The 20,113-nt window shown below is 66.9% G+C and overlaps 1 protein-coding gene and 1 non-coding gene across 2 annotated transcripts; both read right to left on the bottom strand.

Annotated features, from left to right (window-relative positions):
- Positions 1-1,443: 1,443 nt before the first annotated feature.
- On the bottom strand, positions 1,444-1,559 carry LOC114805592. The gene has a single exon (XR_003753563.1). It is a non-coding gene; the product is annotated as a U5 spliceosomal RNA (small nuclear RNA).
- A 9,633-nt stretch (positions 1,560-11,192) lies between these two features.
- PTCH2 (patched 2) lies at positions 11,193-19,515 on the bottom strand. Its single transcript, XM_029082969.2, has 22 exons — positions 19,234-19,515; positions 18,947-19,016; positions 18,596-18,687; positions 17,760-17,955; positions 17,445-17,566; positions 16,283-16,430; positions 16,058-16,189; positions 15,794-15,949; positions 15,611-15,703; positions 15,274-15,399; positions 15,005-15,123; positions 14,542-14,890; positions 14,129-14,441; positions 13,889-14,031; positions 13,439-13,619; positions 13,003-13,283; positions 12,760-12,897; positions 12,515-12,660; positions 12,058-12,157; positions 11,728-11,937; positions 11,360-11,627; positions 11,193-11,280 (listed from the first exon to the last, which is right to left on the bottom strand). The coding sequence occupies exons 1-21, from the start codon at positions 19,347-19,349 to the stop codon at positions 11,361-11,363; spliced, it is 3,498 nt and encodes a 1,165-aa protein (XP_028938802.1). The 5' UTR covers positions 19,350-19,515; the 3' UTR covers positions 11,193-11,280; position 11,360.
- Positions 19,516-20,113: the final 598 nt, after the last annotated feature.

Raw genomic sequence — 20,113 nt, 5'->3', positions numbered from 1 at the left:
CCAGCAGACGAGTGGCAGAGTGGCGATTATTATTATTAATAATAATAATGTTGGTATTTGTTAAGCGCTTACTCTGTGCAGAGCACTGTTCTGAGCGCTGGGGGAGATCCAGGGTCATCAGATTGTCCCATGTGGGGCTCCCAGTCTCAAAATCCCCATTTTACAGACGAGGGAATTGAGGCCCAGAGAAGTTGTAACTTGTTCACTGACCGTGGCTCAGTGGCAAGAGCCCGGGCTCGGGAGCCAGAGGTCATGGGTTCAAATCCCGGCTCTGCCCCTTGTCAGCTGGGTGACTGGGGGCAAGTCACTTCACTCCTCTGGGCCTCAGTGACCTCATCTGTCAAATGGGGCTGAAGACTGGGAGCCTTACAGGGGACAACCTGATGACCCTGGATCTCCCCCAGCGCTCAGAACAGTGCTCCGCACATAGTAAGCGCTTCACAAACACCAACATTATTATTGTCCAAAGTCACCCAGCTGACAGGTGGCGGAGCCGGGATTCGAACCCAGGCCCTTGTGACTCCCAGGCCCGTGCTCTATCCACCTAGCCACATTGCTGTGCCCGATTCTTTTTTTCCTTTCTTCCCCAATGGGAAAATCGAACCCATAAATAATATCGATTTGGTTTAACCAAGAGGAGACGGAGGCAGCAGACGAGAAGCAGCGTTGGCTCAGTGGCAAGAGCCCGGGCTTGGGAGTCGGAGGTCATGGGTTCGAATCCCCACCCAGCCTCTCGTTAGCTGTTGCGACTTGGGGCGAGTCACTTCACACCTCTGGGCCTCAGTTCCCTCATCTGTAAAAGGGGGATGAAGACTGGGAGCCCCACGTGGGACAACCTTATATCCTCTCCAGCGCTTAGAACAGCGCTTTGCACATAGTAGGCGCTTAACAAGCACCATGATTATTTATTGAGCACTTAATATACTCGTTGTGGGCAGGGAATGTGTCTATTATCATTATTATAACCAGGGGTGGCCTCTGAAGGAGCTAGGGGGGCACCCGCGCGCATGCGCGCGGCATTCCTCCCTGACGGGGGCGAAGACGCATGCGCGCGGCAGATCCTCCTCCCCCATGACGCATGCGCACCACAGACCCTACCCCCCCTCCCAAAACGCATGCGCACCACAGACCATAACACCCCCCCCCGCAATGGCGCATGCGCACGACATACTCTTCCCCCCATAACGCATGCGCACCACAGACCATACCACCCCCCGCAATGGCGCCTGCCATAACCTTCTTCCCAAAGCGCATGACATGTCTTTTTTTTCTTTTTCTCCTCCTAGCGCATGCGCGCACCCCACAGTGCTTTTCCCGGGTTATTAGTACAAGCTATTTCTTGCACGGAATATTTTGTATGACAGTGATTGAGCCGGCACACGGTTCTCCTAAAGACGACAAGTAGAAAGAAAGTTCAAGCTCTATTTTTAATACTTCAAAGGGAGCCTCGCCGAAGCGAGGCCTCAAAAAATTGGTTACGCACTCATAATTGTTCCTCTCCACGGAAATCTTTAGTAAAAGGCGAAAGATTTATGCGATCTGAAGAGAAACCAGAGTATACCCCCCCCGCCCGCCGACGGGTCCTCCCCATAAGCGATTATTTCGGGTTGAGTCATGGCGACTCACCCCCACCCTACAGTCGGGACCCCCCCCACCTTTCGCGGGGCTGCCCCCGGAGCAGAGGGATGCGGCCTAGAGCCGGGGGGAGGGGGGGAGACCGTGGGAAAAAAGGAAATGTTCCCCCGAGGAAAGGGCTGGGGTTCCCCCCCGGTGCATTGTGGGTATGCAAAAGAGGCGTCTGGGCGGGAGCCAAAGGACTCCCGGCAGCCTCTGCGGTTGTCGCCACCTGGGGCTTTTGGTGGCCTGGGGGGAGGATGGCTGGGCCTGAGCACCCTCAGGCTGTTATATGTAATAATGTTGGTATTTGTTAAGCGCAGACCACTCTACCAAAAGCTCAGGAGAGTACAATTATAACAATATAATAATGTTGGTATTTGTTAAGCGCTTGCCATGTGCAGAGCACTGTTGTAAGCACTGGGGGAGATCCAGGGTCAGCAGGTGGTCAATCGTCTTGATTGAGCTATTACTTTGCGCAGAGCACTCTGCCAAACAGTCAGGAGAGTATAATTATAACAATTTAATAATGATGTTGGTATTTGTTAAGCGCTTGCCATGTGCAGAGCACTGTTCTAAGCGCTGGGGGAGAGCCAGGGTCGTCAGGTGGTCGACCGTATCGATTGAGCTCTTACTTTGGGCAGAGCACTCTGCCAAACGCTGAGGAGAGTGCAATTATAACAATTTAATAATGATGTTGGTATTTGTTAAGCGCTTGCCATGTGCAGAGCACTGTTCTAAGCGCTGGGGGAGAGCCAGGGTCGTCAGGTGGTCGACCGTATCGATTGAGCTCTTACTTTGGGCAGAGCACTCTGCCAAACGCTGAGGAGAGTGCAATTATAACAATATAATAGTACTGTTGGTATTTGTTAAGCGCTTGCCATGTGCAGAGCACTGTTCTAAGTGCTGGGGGGAGTTCCAGGGTCAGCAGGTGGTCAATCATCTTGATTGAGCTCTTACTTTGTGCAGAGCACTCTGCCAAACGCTCAGGAGAGTACAATTATAAAAATATAATAATGTTGGTATTTGTTAAGCGCTTGCCATGTGCAGAGCACTGTTCTAAGCGCTGGGGGAGAGCCAGGGTCGTCAGGTGGTCAATCGTATCGATTGAGCTCTTACTTTGTGCGGAGCACTCTGCCAAACGCTGAGGTGAGTGCAATTATAACAATATAATAATACTGTTGGTATTTGTTAAGCGTTTGCCATGTGCAGAGCACTGTTCTAAGCGCTGGAGGAGATGCAGGGTCATCAGGTTGTCCCACGTGAGGCTCCCAGTTAATCCCCATTTTAGAAAGGAGGTCGCTGAGGCCCAGAGAAGTGAAGTGACTCGCCCACGGTCACCCAGCTGACAAGTGGCAGAGCCGGGAGTCGAACTCATGACCTCCGACTCCAAAGCCCAGGCTCTTTTCCACTGAGCCACGCTGCTGTGTAGTATTATTATGGTACTTCTTGAGCGCTTACTAGGTGCCAAGCGCTGTTCTAAGCGCTGGGGTGGATCCCAGGTAGTCAGGTTGGACGCAGGTAAAAATAAATAACTAAAATAAATATTGGTGTTTGTTAGGCGCTTACTATGTGCAGAGCGCTGTTCTAAGCGCTGGGGTGGATCCGAGGTAGTCAGGTTGGACGCAGGGTGGATACAAGGTAAAAATAAATAACTAAAATAAACGTTGGTGTTTGTTAGGCGCTTACTATGTGCAGAGCGCCGGGGTAGATACAGGGTCATCGGGTGGTCCCACGTGAGGCGCACAGTCTTCATCCCCATTTTACGGACGAGGTAAGTGAGGCCCAGAGAAGTGAAGTGACTTGCCCCCAGTCACCCAGCTGACGAGTGGCGGAGCCAGGATTGGAACCCATGACCTCTGACTCCCAAGCCCGGGCTCTTTCCACTGAGCCGCGCTGGACGCAGCGGCTGCCCCCCGCACGAGGCTCCCGCTCTTAATCCCCATTTTACAGAGGAGGGGACTGAGGTCCGGAGAAGTGATGTGGCTCGCCCGAGGTCATACGGCAGACAGGAGGCAGAACCGGATTTAGAACCCCCCGGTGCTTGGAACAGCGCTCGGCACATAGTAAGCCCTTAATGATAATAATGTTGGTATTTGTTAAGCGCTTACTATGTGCCGAGCGCTGTTCTAAGCGCTGGCGGAGAGACAGGGTCATCAGGTGGTCCCACGTGGGGCTCACGGTCTGAATTCCCGTTTTTCAGATGAGGGAACTGAGGCCCAGAGAAGCGAAGTGACTCGCCCGAAGTCACCCAGCTGACAGGTGGCGGAGCCGGGATTAGAACCCATGACCCCTGACTCTTAAGCCTGTGCTCTTTCCACTGAGCCAATAATAATAACCCCTGACCTTCTGACCCCCAGGGCCCCGTCCACGGAGTCATGCTGCTTCTCGCTTATTTATCGAGTACTTCTTGCGTGCAGAGCACTGTACTGAGCGCTTGGGCGAGCACGACAGAGCGGGTAGTTTAGAGTCCGGCGGGGAGGTAGACATTTTGATAAACGACTGAGAAACGGTGTGGCCGACAGAGCACGGGCCTGGGAGTCAGAGGACCGGACATCTAATCCCGCCGCTTGTCCGCCGGGTGACCTTGGGCAAGTCAAGAGAAGCAGCGTGGCTCAGTGGCAAGAGCCCGGGCTTGGGAGTCAGGAGTCATGGGTTCGAATCCCGGCTCTGCCGCTTGTCGGCTGTGTGACCGTGGGCGAGTCACTTCACCTCTCTGTGCTTCTGTTCCCTCATCTGTACAATGGGGATTAAGACTGTGGGCCTCACGTGGGGCGACCTGATGACCCTGTACATCCCGGCGCTTAGAACAGTGCTCGGCACATAGTGAGCGCTTAAGCAATGCCAACGTTATTATTATTAAGTCACACATCTTCTGGGGGCATCAATGACCTGATTTGTAAAGTGGGGATTAAGCCTCCGAGCTCTAGCGGTCAATAAGCACTTACTCTGCGCAGGACACAGTACTAAGCGCTTGGGAGAGCACAGAATAACAGAGTTGGGGGACACGTCCCCCGCCCACCGGGAGGTTACGAGGGGCCGGGGCCGCGTCCAACCTGATTATTTTTCGTCTTTCATTCAATAGTATTTATTGGGCACTTACTACGTGCAGCGCACTGTGATAATCATGTCGGTATTTGTTAAGCGCTTACTACGTGCAGCGCACTGTGATAATCATGTCGGTATTTGTTAAGCTCTTACTACGTGCAGAGCACTGTTCTAAGCGCTGGGGTAATAATAATAATAATGTTGGTATTTGTTAACCGCTTACTACGTGCAGAGCACCGTTCTAAGCGCTGGGGGAGATCCAGGGTCATCAGGTGGTCCCACGTGAGGCTCCCAGTCTTCATTCCCATTTTCCAGATGAGGTCAGTGAGGCCCAGAGAAGTGACTTGCCCACAGTCGCCCAGCTGACAAGTGGCAGAGCTTGGATTCAAACCCATGACCTCCAACTCCCAAGCCCGGGCTCTTTCCAGTGAGCCACACCGCTTCCCTCAACCCCAGGGCTTGGGACGGGGCCCAACGTGGCCGGTGCTTAAAAAAATCCCATAAAAAAAGATGGCCACGGACATAATACTGTTGGTATTTACAGAGAAGCAGCGTGGCTCAGTGGAAAGAGCTTTGGAGTCAGAGGTCATGAGTTCGAATCCCAGCTCTGCCACTTGTCAGCTGGGTGACTGTGGGCAAGTCACTTAGCTTCTCTGGGCCTCAGTTCCCTCATCTGTAAAATGGGGATGAAGACTGTGAGCCCCACGTGGGACAACCTGATTCCCCTATGTCTACCCCGGCGCTTAGAACAGTGCTCTGCACATAGTAAGCGCTTAACAGATACCAACATTATTATTATATGGGCCCACCCGATGACCCTGTCTCTCTCCCAGCGCTTAGAACAGTGCTCTGCGCAGAGGAAGCGCTTAACAAATACCAACATTATTATTATATGGGCCCACCCGATGACCCTGTCTCTCTCCCAGCGCTTAGAACAGTGCTCTGCGCAGAGGAAGCGCTTAACAAATACCAACATTATTATTATATGGGCCCACCCGATGACCCTGTCTCTCTCCCAGCGCTTAGAGCAGTGCTCTGCGCAGAGGAAGCGCTTAACAAATACCAACATTATTATTATATGGGCCCACCCGATGACCCTGTCTCTCTCCCAGGGCTTAGAGCAGTGCTCTGCGCAGCGGAAGCGCTTAACCAACACCAACATAATTAAGCCCCTAAGAGATACCGACATGATTATTATCATTAGGGTGATGGCCTGGGGGGGGGGGGGGGAGGCCCACCCAGGGTCACGTGACGTGGGGACGCCGTGCGTCGCTCTGGTCAAGGCCCGGGGAGCCCGAGGGATGCCGGGAAAGGGAGGCCAAGGAGAAGGACCGGTTGGCTTCGGTCTGGTCCTTTCTCCCCTCCGGGCCGTCCCTCCGAGGGAGGCCCCGACATCGATGACGACGGCCCCAAGGGCGGGGACGGACTCTCTCCGTTGCCGATTTGTCCCTGCCAAGCGCTTAGGGCAGCGCTCAGCACAGAGGAAGCGCTCAACAAATACGATGCAACGGCTAAGGGCGGGGTGAAAAGGCACCGGGGCCGCCCCTCTGACCGCCTCCGACCTCCCCGGGCCTCGGAAGCGCGGGGGACGGGAGGAGGAGACCCCCCCCCGGGACCCCAAGCCGCGGGACCAGCGACGACGACCACCCCCGGGCCTCGCCTCCACCCTCCAGGTACCCAGTCGTCGTCCTTCTCTCCCTGCGACACGAGCTCCCCCGGACTCTGGCCGCCTCGTCGCCCCGGGGCGCCGTACTGATCGCCCCCGGGGGGCCCACGCCGCCCCTAATAATAATAATGTTGGTATCTGTTAAGCGCTTACTATGTGCAGAGCACTGTGCTAAGCGCCGGGGTAGACACAGGGAAATCAGGTCGTCCCACGCGGGGCTCACAGTCCTCGTCCCCCTTTTACCCATGAGGGAACTGAGGCACAGAGAAGTTAAGTGACTCGCCCACAGTCACACAGCCGACCAGTGGCAGAGTTGGGATTCGAACTCATGACCTCTGACTCCCAAGCCCGTGCCCTTTCCACTGAGCCGCGCTGCTTCTCTTGGAGGAGTCGGGCCCGGGCTTGGAAATAAAGTACCGGGCCGCAGCGTGGCTTTCCGAGCACCGAGGCCACACGGTGAGCGCTCGGGAAATGCCATCGAATGGAGGCCCCTAGAATAGTAATATCGGTGTTTCTTAATGTTGGTATTTGTTAAGCGCTTACTAGGCGCAGAGCACTGTTCTAAGCGCCGGGGGAGATCCAGGGTCATCAGGTGGTCCCACGGGAGACTCCCGGTCTGAATCCCCACTTTAATAATGTCGGTATTTGTTAAGCGCTTACTAGGTGCAGGGCGCTGTTCTAAGCGCCGGGGGAGATCCAGGGGGATTGAGGTTTTACAGATGAGGGAACTGAGGCACAGAGAATGGGAGATAGAGGGTCATCAGGTTGTCCCACGTGAGGCTCCCGGTCTGAATCCCCACTTTAATGATGTCGGTATTTGTTAAGCGCTTACTAGGGGCAGAGCGCTGTTCTAAGCGCCGGGGGAGATACAGTTGAGGTTTTACAGATGAGGGAACTGAGGCACAGAGAAGGAGATAGAGGGTCATCAGGTTGTCCCACGTGAGGCTCCCGGTCTGAATCCCCACTTTAATGATGTCGGTATTTGTTAAGCGCTTACTAGGGGCAGGGCGCTGTTCTAAGCGCCCGGGGAGATCCAGGGGGATTGAGGTTTTACAGATGAGGGAACTGAGGCACAGAGAATGGGGTTTGTTCAGCGCTTACTAGGTGCAGAGCGCTGTTCTAAGCGCTGGGGGAGAGACAGGGCAATCGGGTCGTCCCACGGGAGGCTCCCAGTTAATCCCCATTTTCCAGATGAGGGAACCGAGGCCCAGAGAAGTGACCTGCCCACGGTCACCCAGCTGACAGGTGGCAGAGCCAGGATGCGAGCCCATGACCTCTGAGTCCCAAGCCCGGGCTCTTGCCACTGAGCCCCGCTGCGGCCCCCTTTTTTTTAAATGGGCGTTTAAGCGCTTACTACGTGTCACGCGGCCTACTAGGGATACCCCAATCAGGATGGACACAGGCCCCGTGTCGTGGGGCTCGCAGGCCCCGCCGCTCGGCCGGGCGACTGGGCAAGCCTCTTCTCCCGCCCTCGGTTACCTCATCTGGAAAATGGGGGTGAATAATAATAATGTTGGTATCCGTTAAGCGCTCACTCTGTGCAGAGCACTATTCCAAGCGCTGGGGGAGACACAGGGGAATCAGGTCGTCCCACGTGGGGCTCACGGGCTTCATCCCCATTTTCCGGATGAGGTCACCGAGGCCCAGAGAAGTGAAGTGACTCGCCCACGGTCACCCGGCTGACACGTGGCGGAGCCGGGATTCGAACCCATGACCTCGGACTCCAAAGCCCGGGCTCTTTCCACCGAGCCACGCTGCTTCCCCGGGGGATGACTGTCGGTCGGCGGTGCTTATCGAGCACTTACCGTATGCGGAGCACTGGACCATTTATTGCCTTGATGTTATTTATTGCCTTGATTCTATTTATTGCTATTGTTTTTGTCCGTCCGTCTCCCCCCCCCCCCCCCCCCCGATTGGACCGTAACCCCGTCAATGGGCCGGGACGGTCCCTGTTACCGATTTGACCATTCCAAGCGCTTAGTCCAGCGCTCTGCACATAGGAAGCGCTCAATAAATACCGAGCGAGTGAATGAATAGTAAACGCTTGGGAAAGTAGAGCGCCAAGGAGTGGGTGGGCCACCTTCCCCGCTCGCAGCGAGCTTGCGGTCCAGAGGGGAAGAAGACGGGACGTTAACGTAGAGGAAGAAGCGACGGATCTGGACCAGAGTGCCGGGCAGCCGAATTGTCCGGAGGAGACAGATCCGAGGGCGGGGAGGATGCCGAAGGGAGAGGGAGCCGGGGAAAAGAGGGCTTCGGCGGGGAAGGCCTCTTGGAGGAGGCGGGACCCTGATAAGGCTTGGAAAGCGGGGACGGGGGCGGTTCCAGGCCCGGGGGGAGGAGTCGGGAAGGGGCAGTAGGGGGTGAGATGGACGAGATCCACTCGGTAAGCTCGCGGTGGGCAGGGAACGCGTCTCTTACGCTGTTGGGCTCCACTCTCCCGGGCGCTCAGCACAGAGCTCCGCACGCAGTAGGCGCTCAGGAAATGCGACCGACCGATGGCGGCACGGGGATAAACTGGTTGCCGCGGGAGCGGAGCGGACGGGTTAGGCCGGAGTAGGAAGCCTGCCAGAGGGCCCTGAAGCCGACGCTCACGAATCTGTTACCCATCTGTCCGTTCCAAGCGCTTCGTACAGCGCTCTGCACATAGTAAGCGCTCCGTAAATACTGTTAAAATAAATGCCGTGGTGGCTCATAATAGTATTTGATGACATTCAACGTTCGACAAGGATGACGATTATCCGTCACGCGCTTACTACGTGCAAAGTCCCGGACTAAAGCGAGGGATGATCGGGTCGGCCCTCCCCCCGCCAGGTCCGCCGACGATTATCGTCACTCGGCCCGCGGGAGAGGCGGCGGGGAGACGGGAGCTCCGGGAAGGCCTCCCGGAGGAGGCGCGACGTCCGCGGAGGGCCGGCCCGCCCCCCGGTCGGCCTCGGAGGGGCTTCCGTCGGAAGGAGTCGAGGTGCGGGGGGGAAGGTGCACGGGACGTTTCTGTGGAGAACCGCCCCGGGCGGCGGAGGGAAGACGCGAGCTCGTCGCGGGCGGGGAACGCGTCTCTCTGTCGTCCTCTCCCAAGCGCTCGGTCCGGCGGTCCGCGCCCGATAAACGGCGCCGACCGACGGATGAACCGAGGCGGGGTCGGGCCCGCCTCCCGCCCTCCTTAAGAGTCACACCCCGCACCGAGCGTTGGGGAGGGTACGGTGGAGGTGGCGGAGTCGAGCCCTGCCCACGAAGAGCCGAGTCTCCGGGACGGACGGTCCTCTTCCCTCCGGGGCCGTTTCCTCTCAGTCTCAGGCCCGATCCCTCCGTGGCCTCCTCCTGCCTCCGGGACCCCCCCCCTACTCGGATGCCCCTCCCCGCCGCGGCCCCTCTCGCCCCCTTAGCGCGGCGTCCCCCTCCGCTCACCTCTCTCGTTCGCCCCGCGCCTCGGGTCTCCGGGCGGATCCCGTCGGGTCCGTCTTCACGGCCTCTCCGGAGGCCCCTCCTTCCTACCTCGCCGACCTCCCCGCCTCCCGTCCCTTCCCCTCTCCGCTCCGCCGCCCAGATGGTGTCTGAAGAAGGGTCTTCGGCCCCCCCCTCCCCTTCCAAAAGAGAAGGGACTCCAGTGGCCGCCCCCCGACCTCCACAGACGGAAGCTCCTCGCCTTCAGCTTGGAAGCGCTCCACCGGCTCCCCGCCGCCTCCTCTCCCGCCTCCCCGATGTCCCCCCGCAGCCCGGCCCACCCGCTCCACTCCTCTCCCGCTAACTTTTTCTCGGTGCTCCGACCTCGTCAATCCTGCCGCCGGCCCCCTCCCCCCCTCGGGCCCGGGACCCCCTCCCCTCCGCGTCTCCGCCGAACCGGGCCCCCTCTCTCCCCTTCCCCGGGGAAGGCCGGGCGGCCGACGCGCCCCGGAAGGAGCGGGGAGGGCCGGGCCGAGCCCGTCCGTTGAACGGAGGCGAGGAGGCGCTTCCGGGTGGAAGGACGGGGCCACGGGCTCAGAGGCAACCGGGACGTCGCGGGGGACGGAGGCGGGGGAGTCCGTCCGGGGGGCCTCCGGCCGAGGAGCTCTTCCTCTTCTCCCTCCTCCCGGGGAGATTCCGCGGCGGAGGCGGCGGGGGGCCGGCTCCGGCCCGACCGAGAACCCGTGGGGCCCGGGCCGAGCCGGTAGCCGTGCGGCGGCCCGGGGGTCGGAGGGGCGTCTACGAGGCCTCCGTTTTCTTCTCTTCCCCGGGGAAGGCCCGACGCCCCTCGCGCGCGCGGCGAGTGAACCCCCGGGAGCTCCCCCCGTGCCCACGGACGGCCGGGGCCCCGTGTGTCTCGCCCCCCCCCCCCCCGCGCCCCCTCCCGGAGCGGAACAGAGCCAGCTGAGGGACTTTAGATAGAATAGATATTTACTCTTTAAAAATAAAACTTCCAGCACGGCTAACATCTGTACAAACTACAAAAATAAACCTCTTCTCTTCATATAAATAACTTATGTGGTGGGAGGCGGGGGACGTGTGCACACTCGCACTCTCTCTCTCTCTCTCTCTCTCACACACACGCACGCGCAGGCACGCACACACGCGGTCACAGTCACGCACCACGGCTCCGCCCACGCGGGCCGCCGTGCTCTCCTCACCCTCCGCTCGGACGGGGGGCTGTGCGCCCGGCCCCTCCCCGCCCCCCGGGGTCGGGGGGCGAGCCCGGATCGGGGGGGGGGGGGGGTCCGGGGGTCCCCCTCCGTCCGGGTCCCAGAGCGAGGTGCGGGCGGGCGGGCGGGCTCCGCGTCTCCTCCTCAGTGCTTCGGTTTCAGAGCACGGGCCGGGCCCCGGGAGGACGGGCGGGCCCGCGTCCTGCCGTCCCCCCGTCCGGCCCGCCCGCCCGCCCGCCCGCCCAGCAGGAGGGAGGGGCGGGGGCTCAGCAGCAGCAGCAGCGGCGGCGGGGGGGCTCGGGCTCTTCGCTTCCTTTGGTCACTTCCGCGTCGTAGGACCTGGGGGGCGAGCCGGGGGGTCAGCGGCGGGAGCGGGCCGGGGGGCCGGGGGGCCGGGGAGGAGGGAGGGGGCGCTCACCTCAGCAGCTGTGTCCGCCCGCGTCCTTGGGGCCCGGGGGGGCCGCGGGGAAGGCCCCGGGGGGCCGGGCCGCCTCGCCCTCCTCGAAGCCTTCGTGGGCGCAGCCCCCGGGCAGCGGGGGCGGGTGCAGGGCCACGGTCACCGAGGCCGTCAGGGTGGCGAAGCCGCCGGGCAGGGTGGGCCGCGGCCCCCCCCGGGGACCCCACTTGGGCTCGGGGGCGGGGGGCGGGCCCCGGCCCTCCGGCCCGTCCTTGTAGGTCTGCACCACCTGCGGGAGCGGAGCCGGGGGAGCGGGGCGTGAGAGGGGGCCCCGCGCCCGCCCCCCCCCCCCCCCCCCCCCCCCGGGACCCCGGCTCCGCCCCGCTCACCGTGATGGTGGGGAAGTTGGGATCCTTGCTGGCCTCCAGCAGGATGTGGGAGTGGGCGGGCGGCAGGATGTAGGCGCCGGGGGCGTCCCCCGCGCCCCCCTCCGCTTCCCGGAAGGGCGGCCCGGATCCTCCGAAGAAGGCCCGGGGGCCGAGGGGCGGCGGCGCCGCGTCGGGCGAGGGCAGGGGGCCGGCGCGGTCCGAGGCCGGCGCCTGCCGGGAGCGGGAGGGGCGGGGAGGTCACTCGGGGCGGGGAACCCACCGTCCGCCCCCGCCCCGGCGCTCGGTCCCGCGCCCCGCGCGCGCTCGGCCGGCGCGGCGGCGGTCGCTCACCTCGGCGGGGGGCCCGACGACGGAGAGGAGCACGGGCAGCAGCACCAGCCCGTTGAGGAGCCCCAGGACGGTGAGCACGGTGAGCACCACGAAGAAGTACCTGGGCGGGGGGCCGGGGGGAAGGGAGCCCGTTAACCCAAGCCGTGCGCCGAAGGCCGACCGCGCGCGGGGCGCTGGGTTCCGAGCCCTCGGGAGGGCGCGGGGCGACGGAGGGGGTCGGTCCCGGGCGGGCCCCACGCCCACCCCAGCGCGGAAGGGAGGAGAAGACGGGAATCGAGCGGAGGTCGGGGGTGGGGGTCCGGGGGTGTCCCACGGAGAGGGAGGGACCCGAGGGCGGGCGAGGCGGAGCGAGGGGACGGCGAGGGGGGGCGAAGAGGAGGCGGGCGCCCGAAGGGCGGCGGGCCGAGCCCCCTCCTCGGGCCGGGGAGGCGGCGCGGGGTGGCCGGCCCCCGCGTACCTGACGATGAAGTCGAAGTCGGAGCCGGCCAGCATGAGCAGCCCCAGCAGGGTGGACACGGCCCCGTCGGTCACCGGCGCGAACGTGTGCTCCAGGGCCCGGGCGGCCCGCAGGTCCCGCCCGCCGCCCCCGGCCGTCAGGAAGCCCTGGGGGAGGGAGGAGGGGCCGGGTCAGGGCGGGCCGCCCGGCGGGCCGGGCCCCGGCCCCGCCCCCCCCCCCTCCCGCCGGGCCCCCCCCGGGCTCACCAGGGCCACGTGCACGGTGAACTCGACGCCGATGCCCACGGAGGCGATGAGGATGACCACGGGGATGGCGCTCAGCTTGATGCCCAGGAAGCCCATGATGCCGAAGAGCTCCACCGTCATCATGGCCAGCACCAGCACCTGGGGGCGGACGAGGGGGGCGCTGAGGGCGGGCCCGGCCCCCGGCGGCGGGCTCCCGGGGCCCCGGCGTTGGGGGGGGGGGGGGGGACCGGTCCCGCCACTCACGATGAGCCCGGCGGTCCAGGGGTTGAGCAGCAGCAGGGCGCAGACGAGGAAGGTGCAGGCCAGCAGGATGCAGACGGTGAGCAGGAAGCAGCGGCGCAGGCCCAGGTACTGCTCCCAGAAGAGGAAGGGGGAGCCGCTGGGGTAGGCCCGCACCCCCGCCCGCGCCGCCTCCGCGCAGGCCGCCCGCGCCCCCTCGATGGCCTCCACGAAGTCGGCCGTCTGCCGCAGGCCGCTCAGCAGGAAGGGGAACTGGGCGAACTCCAGGGGCTGCGCCGCCGGGACTGTGCGGGGGAAGGGGAGGGCGCCGACACGGACACGGACACAGACGGACAGAGAGCGCGGGGTCAGGGGGGCCGGCCCGCGGCCCGGCCCCGGCCCGCCCCGGCCGCCCCCCGGCCCCCCGGCCTCCCCCCCCCCGCCCCACCCCGGGACTCACTGCGCAGGTTCTCCCCCGTGGTGTCGTACTTGTCGTGCAGCCACTCGGGCGGGGCGGGGTAGAAGTTGGCCTGGGAGGCGGCCAGGCCCAGGGGGTCGCTGCTCACCCACACCGTCAGCCCCACGTAGAAGACCTCCGGGGCGATCAGACCTTCCGCGTCCACCAGGTGCTTCGTGGTCAGCTGTGGCGGGGGGGGGGGGGGGGGACCGGGGGAGGGTGGACCGGGCGCCCCGACCTCCCCCCCGGCCCCCGCCGACCGCCCGTCGGAGGCCGGGGTCGGATGACGGCCGTCGCCGTACCGCCGGGCGCCCGCCGCGGGCCGAGCGCCGGGGCGGAGGACGGGTGCTCGCGGCCCCGGCGGGGAGGAGGGCGGGGGGGGAGCGCCCTTCTGGGGGGGCGCGGGGGCCCGGAGACCCGAGGCCGGGGGGGGGGGGGGGCGCTCGGACTCACCTGGCCGTAGTCGAGCGGCTCCTTGGGGTCCCCGGTCTGGATGAGCAGCTTGTAGGCCAGGGCCCCGTCCTCGGAGCCGTTGCGGTAGGAGTGGCGGGTGATGCGTCCGGCCGCCCAGTCCCGGTCGAACGCGGCCTGGATCCCTACGGGCGGAGGGAGGGCGGGGGGGCGGTCAGGCCCGGCCCCGGCCCCCCCCCACCGCCCCCCCCGGCCCCCCGGCCCGCCCCCCGGCCCGGTCACCTCGGAGCCAGTCGCGATAGTAGTGCAGCCAGGTGCGGGGCGGCTGGTGGGCGGGGGCGGGCAGCACGGCCTTGAGGGCGCCGAAGCGGCGGTGGAGGTCCAGCAGGGCCCGCTGGGAGCGGGCGTAGTCGAAGCCGCCCTGCGTGACCACGGCCACCTCGTACAGGGAGAAGTACTTGAGCTGGGCCGCCAGGAAGTCGTGCTCCTTGGTGCCGTGGGGCACCACGTCCGTCAGCTCCAGCCCGTCGCGCACCAGGGTCGTCCCGTAGAGGCCCAGCCCCAGGAGGGCCCCGAAGAGCACCAGCACGGCCCCCTGTGCGGACGGCGGGGGAGGGGTCGGTCGGGGGAGCGGGGCGGACGTCCCCGGTCCCCGCCGGCCCCCCTCCCCGCCCCCCGCCGGCCCCGGCCCTCACCTTGGTGTGCCCCCGGAGCAGCACCGGGGCGTACTGGCGGCGGGCGAAGTGCGCCAGGTTCCAGCGGGCGCAGGGCAGCGTGCCGCAGGCCCGCTCCCTCCCCGGGCCCTCCCCCTGCCCCAGCAGGTCGCGGGTGGAGCCCGCGGGCCCGAAGAGCTGGGAGCCCAGCGGGTCCGGGGGCGGGGGGGCCGGGCGGGCGCCGGGGGGCAGGACGGTGACCACGTGCCGGCCGGCGGCGTCGCAGCGGGCGAAGGCCTGCACCGTGGCCGTCAGGCGGCCGGGCCCGGCGGGCGGCGTCCCTTCCGCCGGCTCCTGGGGCTGGATCTGGATGACCCGAGAGGAGCACGGGCTGCGAGAGGCGGAGACGGGGCTCTGAGCCGGGCCGGCGGGGCCGGAGGGGGGCACGGGGGGGACGGGAGGCGGCGGGGGGACGGGAGGCGGGGGGGGTGGGGGGGCGGCTGACCTGGAGAAGCAGCAGAGGACGTCCAGGCGCCGGTGGTGGCGCCGGTGCAGATCCAGGCTGAGGACGGCCGGGAAGATGAGCAGGACGGCCGCGAAGTTACAGCCCACCACCACCGCCGCCTGTGGGGGCCGCGGGGAGAGGCCGGTGACCCGGGCGGCCGGGCCGGCCCGCCGCCCCCTCCCCCCCCCGCCACCGGCCCCCGCCCCCGCGGACGGCTCGGGGGGCCCCGGGGGGAACGGGCGGGCGCCCGGACGGGACGGGGGCCTCACCTGCAGGGAGAAGGCCCGGAGGGCCGGGATGGGGACCAGGGCGGCCATGAAGAAGGCGACCATGTTGTTGACGGAGGTGAGCGCCACGCTGGTGCCCGTCCGCCGCAGGCACTCGCCCGTCCGCTCCTGCCCGGGGGGACGGACACGCGCTGTTATCGGGGGCAACGGGGGAGGAACAGATGCTGTTACCGGGGCCGGGGCCGGCGGCCGGGCAGGCGTGGCACCGGGGGGCGTGCGGGGAGCGGGGCCGGGGGGCGGGCGGGAGAGGAGCCCGGGGGAGCGTCCCCTCGGTGGGGGGGGGCGGGGCGCGGAGGGGGAGGGAGGGAGGGGCGCTCACCTGCACGGGGGTGCCGGGCGGGGCCTCGACGAAGGCGTGAGCCAGGAGGAACATGTCATCCACCCCTATGCCCAGCGCCAGGAAGGGCAGCACCTGAGGGGAGGGGGCGTCGGCGTCGGCGGTCGGCCCCCGGCCCCCCGCCTCGGGCCCCCGGCCCCCCGCCTCGGTCCCCCCGCCGGTTACCTGGGTGGTGGCCGCGTTGAAGGCGATGCCCAGCAGCGAGCAGAGGCCGAGGCCCGAGGCGACCGACAGGGCCACGAGCAGCACTCCCGCCAGCCCCACGGCGCCCTGGGACTTGGAGCAGTCCCACCGCAGCATCGTCACGCAGGCGTAGGCCAGCTGCGGAGACAGGCCCCGGGTCACGCCCCGCGCCCCGGGGGCGGGAAGGGAGGGAAGGGGGAGACGGGAGGAACGGGGCCGGGGGCCGCGGGGGGGGGGGCCTCGTACCATGAGCAGGTAGCCGCCGGCCACGCGGACCACGCTGACGTCCGAGAAGGAGCGCATGATGTCGTCCAGCGTGGTGGTGGAGAAGGCGTGCACGCGCTGCGTGGCGTTCTCGGGCACCGCCCGCTGAGCCACCTGCGGGGAGGCGGGAACCCGCCGTTGAGCCCCCGGGGCCGCCGGCCCCCCCGGGGTTCCCCCGGCCCCCCGCCGCGGCCCCCCGGCCCCGACCTGGACGAAGCGGCGCTGCCAGGCCTGCAGCACGGCCCCGGCCTGCTCCTCGCTCCAGCCGATGTCGTGGGTCTCGTAGTCGCCCTTGAAGTGCTCGTACAGCTGCCGGGGGCTCATCAGCAGGAAGGTGGTCTGCAGGGCCTCGGCGCTGCACGGGGGCGGGAGGGGGGGGGGCGGGGGAGGGCGGATGACGCCCGGCTCTCGGTCTCCTCCCCCGATCTCTCTCTCTCTGGGCCGGCACCTTCTCCCGCCTTCTGGACGTCTCTACCGGGACGTCCTCCCGGCGCCTCAAAACCGAGCCCCTCGCCTTCCCTCCCAAACCCCGTCCTCTCCCGCGCTTTCCCTTCGCCGCAGACGGCCCCGCCCCGTCCTTCCCGTCTCACGGGCCCGTAACCTCGGCGGTCTCCCGGACTCCTCTCTCCCTCGCGACCCCCACATCCAATCCGTCACCGTGGCCCGTGAGACCGTAGCGGGTCTCGCCTGGGCGAGGCCGCTAAGCTCCGCCCTTTCCCCCTCCATCCAGACCCCTCCCGCGTGCGTCCGCTCGCTCGCTCCTCTCCCGCCCGGACCACCGCGACAGCCTCCGCTCTGACCTCCCAACCTCTAGCCCTCCCCTCTCCGGTCCATCCTTCACTCTGCCGCCCGGATCACCTTCCTACGGAGACGCGCGGGGTGGGGGTGGGGGTGGGGGCGCGTCGGCCCCCTCCTCAAAAATCTCCCATCGTGTCGGACGAAAACTCGTCCCCGTTGGCCTCGAGGCCGTCCGGCCCCCCCCGGCCCCCTTCCGCCTCCCCTCCCTCCGTCCCGAGCCCGCGCCCCCCGCTCCCCTGCCGCGGCCGACCTCCTCCCCGGGCCTCCGGCCCGCCCGTCTCTCCGCCGACCCCGGCCCGGAACGCCCTCCCCCCCTCCTCGAATCCGCCCCGACGGAGGCCCGTCTCCTCCCCCCGGGGGCCTTCGCGGACCGAGCCCCGCTCCTCCTCCGCCCGTCCGCGTCCGCGGTCCCGTTCGTTTCTGTCGGCGCCTGTCTACCCGCGTCGACGTCCGCCTCCCCCGCCCCGGACCGTGAGCTCACGGGGACGGGGACCGTCTCGCTCTAGCGTCGCGCCGACGGACGGGGCCGGACGACGACGGGAGGGACCACGCTCCGGCCGGCCGCCCTCACCTGAGCAGGCGGCCCTGGCGGTCCTTGGCGATGCCCCCGAGCAGCAGCTCCTCCTGCCAGTGCATGAACTTGTGGGAGAAGCCGTGGCAGCCGCCGCTCAGCTCCCGGGACACGTCCGGAGCCTGCGGCCCACAGGGGAGGGGGCGGCTTCACTCCCCGTCCGGGGGACCGGGGGCCCGGCCCGTCCAGGCGGGCCCGGGTGCGTGCGGGCCCACGCGCGGTCCTGCGAGCAGGAGGTTGCGCGGGGGCGGTTCGGGCGGGTGCCGGGGCCTCCTCCCTCTCTCCCTCCCTCCCCGCCTCCCCCCGGGGCCGCACCTGGCCGCTGTGTCGGTTGGGGGCGCTGGGGGGGCAGTGGGGGTCGTCGGGGTGCAGGCAGGGCCGCCCCACGTAGGCCTGGCCCACCTGGGCCTTGTCCAGCAGCTCCCGGAAGCCCTCCAGGGAGGCGAAGGGGCCCAGCTCCTCCAGCAGCTGCTCGGGGTCCAGGTTGGTCCACTGGATGTCGGGCCGGCCCCTGCCGGGCACCGGGGAGGGGGTGACTCCCGGTAAGGGGGGGAGGCGTGGGGGTGGGGGGCGGCCACAGCGGCCCTTCTTCCCCCAGGGCCCCGCCGCCGCCCCCCGACCCCCCCGGGGACAAAGAGCGGCCCGGGGGCAGGCCTCACCTGGGGCCCGGGGACGGAGGGGGGAGGAGGAGGAGGAGAGGAGGAGGAAGAGGGAGGGAGGGAGGGTCTCCGGCCCCTCCGGCCCCTTCCCCGGCCGGCCCCCTCGGGGTGGGGGAGGGGAGCCCATTAGCATGAGAAGGGCCCGGGATGCCGTTTGCTCACAAAGGACAGACCCCGGTCCCCGGGGACGGGGACACACACACACACACACACACGCATATGCACACACAAAGACACACACAGATAAACAGGGGCAGACCCACACACACACACACACACACACACACACACACGGAGGCACGCATTCATTTAGGCAGACACAATGCGGAGCTACATGCCAACAGGCACATCCCCGCATCCCCGCATCCGCGGGGACATGGGAAACACGCACGCCGGCCCCTCCGCGCCTCCTCTCCGGGGACTGGCGGGGGGGGGAGCGGAGATGCGGGAGGAGACGCCACCGGGGCGGGGAGAGGGGGCCGAGCTACTTACGGTAGGTAGGCCGAGCCCCCCTGGAGTTTGGCTCCTTCCCAGAAACAGTCCAGCGGGGTGAGGATCACGCAGGGAAACAGCTTCTCGATCATCTGCCGGGGACGCCAGAGTCCCGTCGGTCCCCGGGGCCTCGGCCCGCGGTCCCCAGGGGGGCGTCCCTCCCCGCCCGCCCCCACGGGGCCCTCCCCGTCCGGGGCCGAGTCCCGGTGAGGACTAAAAGGGCCCCGTTGGGGCCGGGAGGGGAGAGGGGACCCCGGGCCCGGATGAGGAGGGGCCCTGGCGCCCGGGTTCCCCCCCCGCCGCCCGTGCCGCGCCATCCCTTCCCCGCCCTCCTCCGGCCCGGAGACTCACCCGCTCGATCATCCCGTTCTCGATGACCGGGACTCCCGACTTGTAGCAGATTTTGTTCAGATCCCAGGACCTAGAGCCCGAGAGGGCGAAGGGGGGTCAGGCCCCGGCGGCCGGCTCCGGATCGGGGCCCGACGGGGCGGGGCGGGGGGCTCCCGGAGGGCCGGCGGCCACGGCCGGGCCCCGTGACCCCGGGGCGCCGGGGATCGACCCATCGGCCGACGGACGGACGGACGGACGGGGAGGCGGACGGGGAGGCGCGGATCCGCGGAGGGGCGGGACGGACTCACTTTCCGTAGAGCGACACCTGCACTTTGCTGGCGGCGAGGGCGGCCTGGAGGTGCAGCCCCAGGGCCTCGGGGCTCAGGATGTTCTGGCCCTCCCGCCGCGGGGTCTGGATGAGCATCTGCGAGGTGTACACGGCCTCCTCCCCCAGCTTCTCCTTCGTATAGCGCAGTTCCCGGCTCACCCGGCTGCCCGCTGGTAAGAGAGAGACGAGAGCAAGAGCGTGAGGGAGGGCGGAGGGCGCGCCCCCGCCGCTGGGGACCACCCCGTCGCCCCTTCTTCGACCCCTCGTGGTCCAGAGGAAGCGTCGGAAGGGAGGGCGGTCTCTCCCCCTACTCTCCCGGAAATCCTCCCACAGCGTCCCGGCTCCCGTCGACGGCGCTCCCGCCGCCGCCCCGGGCGCCCCGCCGCCACGCTGTCGACCCCGACGGATCCCCTGGCGGAGGGTGCCGGCCACCGGACCGCCTCGGGTCGTAGGGGGGCGGGGGCCCCCGGGGAGGCCGGGGCCCAGGCGCGGGGCGGTCATCGAGAGCCCGTGTGACCCCGGGCGGCCGAGGCCCGCGGGGACGGGAGGGCGAGCGTCCCGGGCGGACGGGCTCCGCTCGGGGAGCCGCCGCCCGGGTCACGCCCGCGCCCCTCGGCCCCACGCCCGCTCCGGCGGGCGGCCGGCCGGACCCGGGGGCCTCCGGGGGCCGGGCGCGATGGGGGTCGACGCTCCGGGGCGGCCCTCCCCCGGCCCCGGCCCCGGAGAGCCGTCGGGGCGTCCCCCGAGCCGGCCGCGGCCCGCCGTCCGGTCCGGCGCGGCGGGTGGGCAGGATTAGCGGGATTAGGGGCCGGTGAAAAGCCCCATGCTGCGTGACAGGAAATCCCGCAGGGGGTGGGGGC

This window comes from Ornithorhynchus anatinus, chromosome 18 (genome assembly GCF_004115215.2).
Source record: "Ornithorhynchus anatinus isolate Pmale09 chromosome 18, mOrnAna1.pri.v4, whole genome shotgun sequence".
NCBI classification, from domain to species: domain Eukaryota; kingdom Metazoa; phylum Chordata; class Mammalia; order Monotremata; family Ornithorhynchidae; genus Ornithorhynchus; species Ornithorhynchus anatinus.
Note: the sequence above shows the minus strand (reverse complement) of the source record. Positions and strands in the feature narration are given on the sequence as shown.